A 13,824-nucleotide genomic window follows, 5' to 3' on the forward strand; every position below is an offset into this window, starting at 1 on the left:
AAGTATCTTAGAAATGTCATTGACTTAGAATTCTTGTTGGTCTGGGCAATTAAAAAAAAACCCTCAGTTTCCTGGCTTCTAACCAAGATATAGCATTTTATATGCCAGTCAGCACAAATTCTCTGAAGTAAGTCTTAACCTTAGTTTCCTAGCTTATATTCTTCCTCCTTTTATTTCTAAAATTTATTTATTTATTTTATGTCCTGGCTGCAGGTTCCCCTCCCACCTCTCTCTTCAGCTTCTCCCCACCTCATCTGCTCCCACTCCCCCAACCCACTCCTCCAGCTCAGTTTAGGAAAGGGCTTCCTAGGAGTATCAACAAAACACGGCATATCAAGCAGCCCTAAGACTAAGCACCTCCCCATGTATTAAGGGTGGATGGGCAGTATGAGAAGTAGGATCCTAAAGACTAGTAAAATAAGTCAGAGACAGCTCCTGTTCCTACTATTAGGAGTCCCACAAGAGGACCAAGCTACACAATTGTCATATCTATGCAGAGTGCTTAGGTCAGTCCCTTGCAGGCATCCTTGTAGCTGGTCTAGTCTCTGTGAGTTCCTATAAACCCAGGTTAGTTGATTCTGTGAGTTTTCTTGAGGTGTCCTTGACCCTTCTGGCTCCTACAATTCTTTCTCCCTCTCTTCCGCAGGATTTCCCGTGCTCTGCCTAATGTTTGGCTGTGGGTCTGCCTGCATCTGTTTCCATCAAATGCTCTTTCCTTTCTTTTCGTTTTTTTTTTTTTTTTTTTTTCTTTGAGACAGGGTTTCTCTGTAGCTTTGGAGCCTGTCCTGGAATGTGCTTTGTGGACCAGGCTGGCTTCAAACTCACAGAGATTTGCCTATCTCTGTCTCTGGAGTGCTGGGATTAAAGGCGTGGGTCACTATTACCTGGTTCTTTTTCCTTTCTTTTAAAAATGTAATTTAAGACGGGTGGTGGGGGATGCCTTGAATCTCAAATTCCCAGAGGCAGAGACAGGTTGATCTCTGTGAGTATGAGGCCAGTCTTTGCTACAAAGTAAATTCCAGGACAGGCTTCAAAGCTACAGAGAAACCCTCTCGAAAAACAAACAAACAAAAAACCACACAAAAAATGTAATTAAAGTAATACATTTTCTTTATCAGTTTGGCTGAATACCAGGAATAATGGCAAACGATTGAGCACATTTGAAGTAAATTCTCAGAAACAGATAAATATGACAGTTCTCTTAGAGAAACATGCCCCATTAGACTCATACATTCCCTTTCCAGGTACCTTGTGAGTAAAGCAAACTGAGCAAAAGCAGTTCAAACCAACGAAGCTCTGTGCTAAGCTCCTACACTGGGCATTTTACTCTAGGGAAAGTTTTCTTTTTTTTCACAACAGGGTTTCTTGTGTAAACCTGACTGAACTCACTCTGTAGACCAGGCTGGCCTCAAACTCAGAGATCTGCCTGCCTCTGCTTCCTGAGTCCTGAGATTAAAGGCGTGTACCACCATCGTTCAGCAGTGAAATGGTATTTTAACATTAGTCTTGCATCTTTGCTATGTAGTTGAGGCTGACCTCAAGCTCATTTTCCTGCTCCAGCTTCCAGAGTTCTAGAATTATAGGCGTGTGCCACCACTCAGCTTACATTCCATGCATTTTATGTGTGTATTCATACCCATGCTATAGCATGTAGAGCTCATAAGGTTGATTCCAGGTGTTTACTTTTATTGCTTTCTACTTTTTTTTTTTTTTTTGAGACAGAGTCTCCTTCTAAACTTGGAGTGTCGGAGTGTCCTGACTGTTTGGCTACCCGGCCACTGGAACCCTCTTGTCACTGCCTCCTAGTGAAGGGTGGTAGCATGTGAGGTCATCTCTACCTTTTTACATGGGGGCTAGGATCTAAATTTAGGTCATCATGCTAGGGGCAGCAAACACTTCACTCACTAGAACATATCCTCAGCCCTATCACATGCATTTCTTAAACATCCACTTTGAAGGCACTGGAGAGATATCTTGGTGGTTAAGAGAACTTGCTGTTCTTTCAGGGGACACAGATTCAGTTCCCAGCATAAACATGGCAGCTCATAAACATCTGTAACTCCAGTTTCAGGATATTGGATGTCCTCTTCTGACTTCACAGGCACCAGACATTCATGAGGCATATACATCCACCACATATGCAATAATACTCATAAAATAAAAATAAATAAATCTTTTCAAAAAACCTACCCATTTTGAAGTAATTTCGGAATTCATTTTTTTTTTCTACTAGCTGATTTACTCAGTTGTTTTGTGGCCCTTTACCAATGAAACTCTTGGGGATTCACTTTATGTCTGTATTTTGGGAAACTTGATAGAAGCTAAGAAGGTATTTATAGATAATCAGTTTTTCTTTGAAAAGTATGGCATCTTTGTAAGTTTGGAGAACTTCTTATAACAATAAAATACTGAAATTTGAAATATTTATAGGACATGTGTTATTTAGTAAACTTACTCTTGGTAATTCATGATACCAGCTGAAGACATCAATACCAATAAGAGAGAAGATTCTTGCCAGAGGTGGAAGAATTTGCTTGGTGATATAGTAGGTGGCATTCAGTCTCAGAGTCGGATCCTGTAGGACTTCTGCTGGGCGCCTTATCAGTTGGATAAGGGGCAGTCCAGGGGTCCCATAAATAATGACATATGGTACTCGTTCTCCAACCCGAGGCTCAGAGCGCCGGTCATAAGAAAGCATTTTCCTGTTCAAACCCAAAAGAAATACATAGTCAGAATGTCACAGAAGGCAGAAGGCACCTTTCCAGCAAATTAATTCAGAATTAAGCTTGAAACCATGAGCAATCTACAGGGCTACCTTCAAATTAGACTGCTGCTTCCTTGAGAATTATATATACTTGGCTTAGCTGATATCAAGCAGAAACTTACTCTCTATAGCACTATGAACCGAATGGTGTGAGACCCTAGTAGGTGTTGACAGGGAAAGAAGAGAGAACTGACTCAACAATCTGCTGCAGAAAGAAATCTAAATGCTTGCTCTGGCAGTTCAAAATGAAGGATGGCTTAGTGATTCTATGGAAGAAACCAATGTAGTTTCCTAAGAAAAGCCCAGAAGAGGAGATCTTACAAAGCACAAGGAACATTAGTGTGGGAAACACTGCATCCACTGTCTTTTCTCTTACTGCTGCAGGCGACCTCTGCAATGTCCTGGCTGTGTACTGAGGATTGCTAGTCTGTTGTGTGTGTCATTACCTTGTAAGTTCAAGAGCTGGAACACAAGCTCCAGGTCTGTAAGAAAAACTTCCTCTGTACTCCTTGGCAAAGATAAAATCTTGTATGCTGGCTTTCCCTTCCACAAGCTTCATACATTGTCGCTGTACATACTGTTTAATTAGACTTATATCTCTTGTTTCAAACAGCAGCTTTAGAGAACGTTCAAGTATCTTAAAACAAAAAGATGCAGAAAAGATAAACTAGCACCCAGTATGTTTCAGCATTATCATCATACTTTCATTAAAATGCTTTCAGGTATTGAATCAAATACACACATACACAAACGCCCTTGATCTTGTGATTAGATAATAAAAATGATTAGAGACTTAAGTTTGAGATGTTATATAGCTTGCTGTTTCTAAGAATATCACACAGCTTAAGAAAAATCATACTGGAATGATATTCTGATGAAACATTTGCCATGTGATGAAAAACATGAAACTGTTTTTCTTAAACAGTCAAAGCACTTGAAGCGTGAGAAACAGAACCAAACCTTATGTACTAAAAGAACCCAATTTAGCTATAGAAAAGATAAAGAGAAATTTAATATTACCAATGAGTCAAATAAAAAAAATCAGCCCTTTTCCTTTTTTATAGCTTTGTAAGTGACAGTTTTCTATGTTGTAAGTATGTGTGATATGACAAGATCCAACACAAAGTGGGTTGACAGAGGAAGTTCCAGTCAACTTGGAATGAACTCAATTACTTAGGAGATGTCTGTAGTTTCTCATTTTCATACTGTTCCAAACATTTTGGGAGTTGTTATATGAGAAGCTATCCTATCATCAAAGGCGACAGGCAAGAAACTCTTAATTCTGAGAGAACAAAGGTATGGGAAGAAGTCTAAAACTAAGCACCAAAGTAGAATAGTTTCCAATTAGAAACAAAATTCTCAAAATTCACTTATTTTCCCCTCATAGTTCTATGTAATTATGTGGTACATATGTCCTTAAACTAAATGCATGTTTAAGGACAGTTACATCTGTATCAGGCTCTTTACTACTATTTATTTCTCACTGTTGTAAACAACATACATAGAACCTACCTTAGAAACAGCAGGGCAAGAATCTCTTCTGACTGTTTCTATTCCTTTTGCATCAAATACTGGGTCCTTCTGATCCAGAGTTTCATACATGTAACCCACATATCTCTTTTTTGTTTGTAAAACACAGGGCAAATATACCTGTAGTAAAATTGACAAAATGACTCTTAGTAACCACCTTCCTCAAACTGTGACTAATTTTCTGTTATTGTTCTCTGTATTTGGATGTCACTATAAAATGTTTAAATATTCCCAAATATGCAATGAACTCTAATCTAAAATCTGAAATGTGAAAACACACAGAATCAATTGCTAGTACTTCTTAACCATTTACTCCTTTTTCTGCATTGACTTGCTTCTACTTCAAGTGATATCTTTTTCAAAAGCCATCAATTTAATATTAATTTTAAATTAATTTATATCCACATATAACATAAAATTAAAGTAATAAGAATAAGCAGTGAGAACTTCCTACAGGTTTGCTGCTACTTGCTTGCCCTGTTCCTTCCAGAGAGGCTCTGTGAAAAATCTAACTATTCTCCCTGCAACAGTAGCTTACCACATACACTGCTTTGCACTTTGTAGCTTTAAGTCAATAGTTTTCTTGGGAGAGCATTGCATTTGAGTGTGGAAGGCTCATCTGTCTTAAAGCTACAGAATAGCCCATGGAATATAGGTGCTACGACCGAGGTGACTGATCACCTCCCTAAGTGGTCCATGGTGTATAGGTGCTGTGATTGAGGTGACTGATCACCTCCTAAGGGGTCCATGGTGTATGGGATGCTATGACCGAGGTGACTGATCACCTCCTATGGTGTATGGTGCTATGACTGAGGTGACTGATCACCTCCTATGGTGTATGGGATGCTATGACCGAGGTGACTGATCACCTCCTATGGTGTATGGTGCTATGACTGAGGTGACTGATCACCTCCTATGGTGTATGGTGCTATGACTGAGGTGACTGATCACCTCCTATGGTGTATGGTGCTATGACTGAGGTGACTGATCACCTCCTATGGTGTATGGTGCTATGACTGAGGTGACTGATCACCTCCTATGGTGTATGGTGCTATGACTGAGGTGACTGATCACCTACTAAGGGGCACTGAGGATGTCTGAATATTTAGGCATTAGAAATAAGGCTGCGGTAAACAACCTTACACCTTATATTTCATCTTTAGGATAGATCCCTGGACCAACGGGACATTCCTTTTATTTTAAATTTCAAATTTTAACCTTTTTCTTGCCTCTAAGCTCCCCTCTTCCCCAAGCCCTCATTTAACATTTCTTATTTTTCTTTTTAACAACACAGTCTCACTTATTTTTTCAAAGTAGCTTTGAATTCCTGGGCTTAAATGTGAGTCTCTTTTCTAAGCCCCAGAGCAGCTAGGACGACGGGCTTGTGCCACATTGTCTTTAAAGTGATTCTCCTTTCTAAGCCCCCAGAACAGTTAGGACTACAGCCATGTGCCATGGTGCCTGGCATATTTATTTTTTTTTAATCTAAAAATAAAAAGTTTCTGTTTGTCACAGTCAAAATGGTAACTTGAAATATATGTTCATGTGGAATGCCCAAGTTTTATCAATAAGTACATTAAAAGTACATGGCCTTAATATCCCAATTAAAAGGCAGAAATGATCAGAAAGTGAATAAAAAATAAAACTATTCTTAAGATCTATTAGAAATCTATATAACATAAGGGCACAAAAGAATTAAAAAAACCCAAAAAACTAGAAAGCACCTGATATCTTCCTACTCTCACGTCTTCATTAATATTAACAATACTAATATTAATGAAAAGAAAGGTGGAAAAAGTGGTCTTTGTTCAAAACAAAGAATTTAAAAAAAATTCTTTTAAGGCAATAAAACCTAAATAAAAACTAAGAAGCAAATCCATGATTACAGTGCAGACTTTAGCATCTCCAACTTGTGAGTGACCGAGAATCAGTGAGAAGAGATATGCTTCCACAACACAACCAACGGAAGAACTGAACAATGTTTCCCACAGCAATCTCGCCATTCATCAGAATATACATCGTTTTCCAAGGTCACACAGAACATTTACAAAGACAGGCGTTCATCACCATGCAGACGTGGAAGTAGGAAGACGTCAGGTGATTTTAGCCCTTAGTTGTTGACTGCTGAGGTTACAGTCAGCCTTTGTAACTTCCCAGCTGAGGGCCTAGAAACTGAAGTAGAGACAAAGACTCTTCTGTAGCTTTTCTAAACTTCCAAACCACAAAATCTGTTGATATGTTGGCTACCTTATACTATTAAGTTTGGAGTGGTTTGTTTTATAGCAAAAGTAAATGAAATCATCTTTTCACATCTTAAGCTATTACTGAAAAAAAATTGGGAGGCCTGGTAGATACAGTTCAGTTGTAGAGTGTTAATACAAGCTAGCCCCTAACATTATACCCAAACACCACATGTAAACCCCAAACCAAACCAAATGAACCAAACAAACACAACTATATACATACAACCTTCTGAAACTGAGAGAGTATATAAAACTAAAAACTTTAATAGTCAGCCTATTTACAGAGCTACAGACTGAGTGAGTCAGGAACTTGCCAGAGGTATGGAGACCCTGCATTGTGATTAGTAACACTCTAATTCCTTACCTTCTCAAACTTCAATTTCACTGGCTTAGGATTAGTAGCAGTAACAGCTTCAGCAATTTCTTGACCAATCTTAAAAGACTGCTCCTTCGTGGCTCCTTTCAGTAGCACAAACATACTAAGAGATTAAAAAATACAGCAGGGTAATGAGGAAGTCGTAAGAACAAATTTCATCCAGAGTCACTTCCTGGCTGATAAACAGTCTAAACCAAGATGACCCACTCCACCCTGACTGCTCCTTCTTAAGTTGCTTCCTATCACAGCTCTCCTGCTTAACTACCCCTTTCCCCTTGGATCCTTACAGGATACCTAGTTATGACTCTCAAGGCTCAGGTACAGATAAAACTAAGACATTGAAGCTGCCAAGAAGGTCCTAGATCATCTGCGGGTATTCAAGGTAGTGTATGGCACACAGTTAAGTTAATAAAAAAAAAATAGTCTTTTAAAACTGTACTCCTACCCCAAGATTAACACACGATTTGTTTTCTGTTACTATAGATTAGTTTTGTTTTTTCAAGAATTTTGTATAAATGGAACTATATCATACATACTCTATTGTGTCTGGCTTTTTAGCATACCTGAGAGGGTCATCTATAATGTTGGGATAGCTGGTTTCTTTTTGCGACTGGAGATATCTATATTTATATCTCTACTGTATGGATATACCATAAAATTTCTATCCATTCATTTGACTATAATGAATAAAGTTCTAAAGAAGATTTATATGCATCTTTTTGCATGGACATCCTTTTCCCCTTAAAAACTGTACTTAAACATACAGCAGTGTGATTGCTGGTTTATATGCTAAAATTATGTTTAACAAATGCCTGACAAACCATTTTTATTATAAAAAGTTACTATTTTTAGGTTTTTCAGATACAATGATGAATATCAACACTTTAAAAATAAGATGTACATATGCAGTATATTTAAGAACAAGTAGTTAAGGTACTTGTGACAGAAGTCAGAGACGTGACTGCATGGTGGTGCTGGTATGAAAAATGAGTACTGACTGTAGAGGGGAGAAGGGAAAGAACTTTCATAGCAATAGAAATGTTCTGCCGGGCAGTAGTGGTGCACACTTAGATTAAAAGCATTCGGGAGGCAGAAGCAGGCAGATCTCTGTGAGTTCGAGGCCAGCCAGGACTACAATAGTTAGTTCCAGGACAGGCTCTAAAGTTACACAGAGAAACCCTGTCTCGAAAAACCAAAAAGGTTAAAAAAAAAAAAAAGAAATGTTCTGTAACTTGACTAGAGTGATGGCTAGGTACTCAGGCCCATATATTTTTATATAAACTATATGCTGTGTACTTCCATAAAGGTTATATATTTCAATAAAAGTGATAAAACCAAGTTGTGTTAGATATTCAAACATGTCATATTTGTTACTTTGCCAGATGGGCCAAGTGACCACAGCGTAACACATGTATTTCTAGAACAGCACTCACCTCGATGTTCTCTAATTCTCTCCCCCATCTGTCTCCTAGAGGGCTCACTCTTCAGGACCAGACATAAGAAAGCACATACTGTGTAATTCCGTTTATATAAAATACTTGAAAAAAATAAAACTAATCTACAGTAATAGAAAGGGACTCATGTTAACCCTTGGGTCAGGGGTACAAAAGCCTATAGATATGCTTAGTTAATATATGTATACACACTTAGAAGCACACTCAGTATACTTTAAAAGTTATTATATGTTTGAGATTTTACTTAATAGTATTAATGGTCTTATTGGTGGCTACTCTGCTGTAGTTAACTTGATCTGGAGCTACATTTCAAGGGAATTACCCTGAATTAACGTTAAGTTCTGATCACAGTACATAGATGAGTAGTCTAAAAAGGAAAAGATATCTTTGTTGTTACAACTGTTTTTGAGATGGCCTTGTTAAGTAGTCATGCCTGGCCTGCAGCTTAAAACGTAACCCACTTGAGCCCAGAACTTGGGGTAATCCTTCTGCTTCTTGTCTGTCAAGTCCTAGAATTACAGGCATTAGCCACACCTGATAAAAAGAGTGTCTTACATCCAATTCTCATTGTTACTGTACTTTTAATACATTTAAATAACATTCATCTTTGGGCTAATAGGTTCAAGTATACATTTAGAATTATAATCAGTATATATTTTAGGGACAAACCAAAGGAGGTTGTTCTTAATTATGGTCTGATGAATTTCCCAAGAGATTCTGATTTACTTCCTTATTCTGAAAGTATATATATATTCTTACTGGAAGTTCTTCCCTACACTGCCTAAGAATTACTATTATAAGTAGCTTTAGTCATTGACTGAAGCAGGTTTTATTCCATTGGATGGAATACATATGAAAGAGAACCTTTACTATATAAAATAACTGTTTGAGGCACTATATTATGCTTATTTAATATGCTTAAGTGGGTGGCAATAAAAAACAGTCTCCTGTGTCATTCTGATATTCTGGTAACTGACACTCTTCAGATGGAACCCAACATTCTTTATGAATCTTGATCCTTGAAATTGAGAGAGGCAATGGTGACTCATCATCATTTACCAAGGTCCTTTATTCAGTTGATGAAGTGGTTGAGTCAGAAGTTATGTGATTTATGATTGGTCATGTTAATATACTAAGAATATTGCCAGACAGATTTCAGATCCTTTCTTTCAGTTGAGATTTCTTTTCCACTCTGCCAAACATTTACTATTTCTACGGCATTTTCAACCCTTTATCATAATCATCCTCCTAATGAAAAATTTATACTTAATTTGAATAAAAGTAATTATTAAGACATACATTTTGGAAAACTTTTGTACTTCTAATAATTTATTTGTACCTTACTGTTAGAATGCACAGCATAAACAAATTGTCCTTACACAGATCAAGTAATCAATGATGATCAAAGTGATACTGTCCATAAATTTAGCTGACTGGAATCTCAATATTCCTGTGAAATCTGATATATAGAGAAAGCATTTGCTAGGAATCAAGACATAAATTCACATTTATGTCTCAGTTACTGACTAGTTGGTGATAATTTCTTACCTAAGGGCATGAACTTCCAATAGTATACAAATTGCTAGCATAAGGAATTCCACATACCCTTTTGTTCTGAGAGCCTGTGAGCATTGGATTTTGTTTGAAATTATTTTTTAAATTTTTTAAAAATATTTTTGTTTTAAAGGCAAAGTCTCACTGTGTAGCCCTGGTTGGCCTGAAACTCTCTATGTAGAGCAGACTGGATTTGAACTCAGAGGGATCTACCTGCCACTGTTTCCAAAGTGCTGGGATTCAAGGGCATGCACCACTACGCCTGGTTTGGTTCAATTCTTAAAGATTTTAAATGGTACATAACATTCAGTAAAAAATCATGCTAACTTATGATCCTATGTATCACCAACTAACAAATATAGACTCTGAGTTAAAAACAACTTAAGTATTTAGCTTTTTTTCCTTTTCTACAAATTTTGCAAAGAATTCTAACATAATGAAGTCTGTTTTAGTACTTACTTTGATAGACTACCAAGCAGAAGTTTAATTGAGCAGCGAAATGCCCAAAGACAAACTAAGGTATGGCTTTTGATGAGTAACACTGGATAATATTGATGGAGCTTTGAAAACATCAAACTATCCCTGTCTTCTGGTAATGAAAAGGTTGCTACATGCAACAAGGTCTCACTGAGCACTAATATAATGCTGGATGCATAAACATTTTGAAGAACTGAGAGGATTAAATATTATTTAAAGATCACTTACAAGTTATTTTTATTGATTAGGAACATTCTCTCCTATTGCTCTGTTGTATAATGATTAGAGGTGCTGAGGCTAGATCACAATGGAACTCTAAATTTATTATGAAAACCACTTCAGACTGCAGTAAATTAGAATACCTACATTCTAGAAGTTCAAGGAGTCAAATAAGTAAGATGTTACATAAATAAATGAACCTTCAAAACTATTAGAATGAGTAACAAAGCAAGCAAGGTAATGTTAGTAATCCAGGATTCAAAAGATGTCCCATTCTTTACCAGGATGTAAATGGGCTTGGAGAAGTCTGCATATTCTCTAGGAAAAATGGGTAACTGTGTTTGTCTGCTTGCTTCTCTTAGAAGAAGGTCAATAGATTTATTAAAAAGTAAACAGCATAAGGCTTTGGCAACTGTCTTTTAAAAAGATTATTTTTTGTTCTTGATTATGTAAGGTATATGTGTGTACATGTGTAGGCATGTGTTTACCAAGGACAAACAATGACAATGACTGCCCCTTTCTATCATTTTCCTCCCTTTTCCTGCTATGGTGACAGCCAGCAAACCAGAGATATTCCTGCCTTTGTCCTCCCTACTGCTGGGGTTACTCATGTGGCCATGTCTAGTTTTTAATGTGGGTACTGTGAATCCAAATTCAGGTCTTCAAGGCAGGATAGCAAATGTTCTTACCAACTCTGAGCCATCTCCCTAGCCGGCAGTTGTTTATTACTATTGTTATTATTGCTACTACTACTACTACTACAACCACTATTACTATGACTACTACTATTCTAAGGGACTTAAATACAGTGACTCAGAAGAACTATCCAACTAAGAGATCATAAGGACAAGAAGGCTGATCTAAGAGTAAGTATTTAAAAGGATTTTCCCTAAGCTATTTTTCAAACACCAAAAAGAAGGTATAAATAAATGTAAATGAAACAAAAAATAAACAAGAAAAAAGCACACCCCCAAACCAAACAAAAAATCCAACTATAAACTCTTAAATCCATTACCTGTCAGTATCACCATAAACAACCCTAGCGCCCCATTTCTTGGTATCATTCACTAGTTTAATTGCTCGTTCCAAGGTCTCTCTGGCTTTGTGAACAATACTATCACCAACCTGTTGACAAAAACACATTGAAAATGACTTCTTAACATTGCTCAGTAAAAGTCAACAGATTTTAATAATATTAAAATTTTAATTACTGAATAGTTCTAGAAATGAAATGATGTAAAACCAAAATAGCTATCAGTGTCATCACAAAGTTAAAAAAGTGAATTAAAAGAATTGACAACTATGGACTTGCCTTTGAATGTACCAGGAAGTACAATGGATTGCACACTTTTACAAGGTACACAGGTACCTTCGATTCTTGGAAGAATAAACCTTGTTTTTCAAGGTTTATTCAAGGTCTGTCTTTTATACCCTTATAATCAACAAGGGCATATAAATATATATCTTTCAAACTTAGTGCTTAGGATAGTGTATTTAAATGCTGAAACCAAATCTCTGTGATTATACATATATTTTGGTAAAACTCAGTCAAAGAAAAAATGTAAACAATTATATGGCAGAAAAATATATTTGCAATGTTCAATTTAAAACAAGTAGGTAAATAAATATGTCCCCAGGGTTCTTTCACTGTGGCCAATGAGTTTTATCATGGCAAAAGCTGACAAAAGATACTAGGCCTTAAGCAATGTGAGACACATCTTCATTAAACTATATAGTTCGGTAAATTAAGGAGACTATATAGCATTAGTGTTATATCTACTAAGCTCATTGAGATGAAAAGATAGAGAATTCCATCAAACTAAATGGAGAATTCCCTTTGTAATTTTAAAATAAAACTATGCATTTTTTCCTTTTTGTTAATAATCAAACAATAATAATACTGATGCTTCCCTTTTTGCTACAAAAGTTGAAGTTTCCAAACTAAACATAGGATTGAATGGCATTTAGAAAGCTGTCTAAAGCTGAACTGTAGCGTAAACACTGGTATATAAACACCAGTGTAGATAATAAAACTGCAAGCAAAAATTTAATTTGGATTTTAAATTAAGATTATATATCCTATTGAAGCTTTGAATATATTAGAAAACCTTGAAAATGTGAACTTTAACTTAATACATTAAAATATACTATGAATTATCATTTATACTAGTGCATATCTTTAATCCCAGTACTTAGGAGGCAGAGGAAGGTGGATCTCTATGGGTTTCAGGCCAGCTAGGATTACATAGTGAGATCCTGTCTCAATACAAAACATAACAACAACAACAACAACAACAAGACAATCAACCATTAAAACACTGAAAACCATGTTAATAACTGAAACTAGTAAATTTTAATAAAATGTTGAATCTCTGTCCAATAGCCACCTTCTCCCAGCACTGAGTTTATAGACATGGTAGTGCATACCATTTTCGTGGGTCCTGAGGATCTCAAGTTTTTAAGACTGCACAGCAAGCACTTTACTGACTGAGCCATTTTCCACACCCGCCTCCCTGATGGAGCCACCTTTCCAGCTTAACACTGGCACCTCAGAAGCCAGAAGATCACTCTGTGTAACCCAATCTCTCCAGGGATGGAAGGCACACTATCAGGCTGCTTTGGTGAGTGTTTCTGCTGAGATCTACTGCCAGTCCCTGAGCAAGTGTGAAGCTCACTTGGCCTACTGTGAACTGTGAGAAGACTGTTCCTCCTCTAGCTTCTCTCAGCAAAGATGTAAGTTGGGCACAACACAACCCTCATGTAACATTAAAGATCATTAGGCCAATGAATCTCCTGTCTTCTCTCTGTCACTAGTACATTTATTATTCTGCTGCATTGTTTCATATTCACGTCTACTAAACATCTTAAGAAATTAGTATTGTTCTATGAAAAGTGCTTTTCAACTGATCAATCCAAATGAAGGTTTTACCTTCTTTAATTGGTACACTAGCAAATACAAAAGATTTTGCAGGGCAGTGGGGGCACATGTCTTTAATCTCAGCACTTGGAAGGCAGAGGCAGGTGGATCTCTGTGAGTTCAGCCTCTGTGACCTCACCTCTGTGAGGTCAGCCTCATCTACAAAGTGAGTTCAAGGACAGCCGGGGCTATTGCACAGAGAAACCTGTCTGAAAAAGCCAAATAGATAGATAGATAGATAGATAGATAGATAGATAGATAGATAGATAGATAGATAGATATAGATTGAT

At 36.9% G+C, this 13,824-nt stretch overlaps 1 protein-coding gene across 3 annotated transcripts in view; it reads right to left on the bottom strand.

Annotated features, from left to right (window-relative positions):
• The window catches only part of Rev3l (REV3 like, DNA directed polymerase zeta catalytic subunit), a 137,398-nt gene that overhangs the window by 10,392 nt on the left and 113,182 nt on the right, over positions 1-13,824 (bottom strand). For all 3 annotated transcript variants that reach the window (XM_085690513.2, XM_085690508.2, XM_085690516.2), the window contains 5 exons: positions 11,633-11,742; positions 6,902-7,016; positions 4,277-4,414; positions 3,211-3,401; positions 2,456-2,702 (listed from right to left, as the gene is read on the bottom strand). In XM_085690513.2, the coding sequence (XP_085546639.2) occupies positions 2,456-2,702; positions 3,211-3,401; positions 4,277-4,414; positions 6,902-7,016; positions 11,633-11,742 (801 nt within the window). The remainder of the gene's footprint in view (positions 1-2,455; positions 2,703-3,210; positions 3,402-4,276; positions 4,415-6,901; positions 7,017-11,632; positions 11,743-13,824) is intronic.

Source organism: Myodes glareolus, chromosome 1 (assembly GCF_982192425.1).
Source record: "Myodes glareolus chromosome 1, mMyoGla1.1, whole genome shotgun sequence".
NCBI lineage: Eukaryota > Metazoa > Chordata > Mammalia > Rodentia > Cricetidae > Myodes > Myodes glareolus.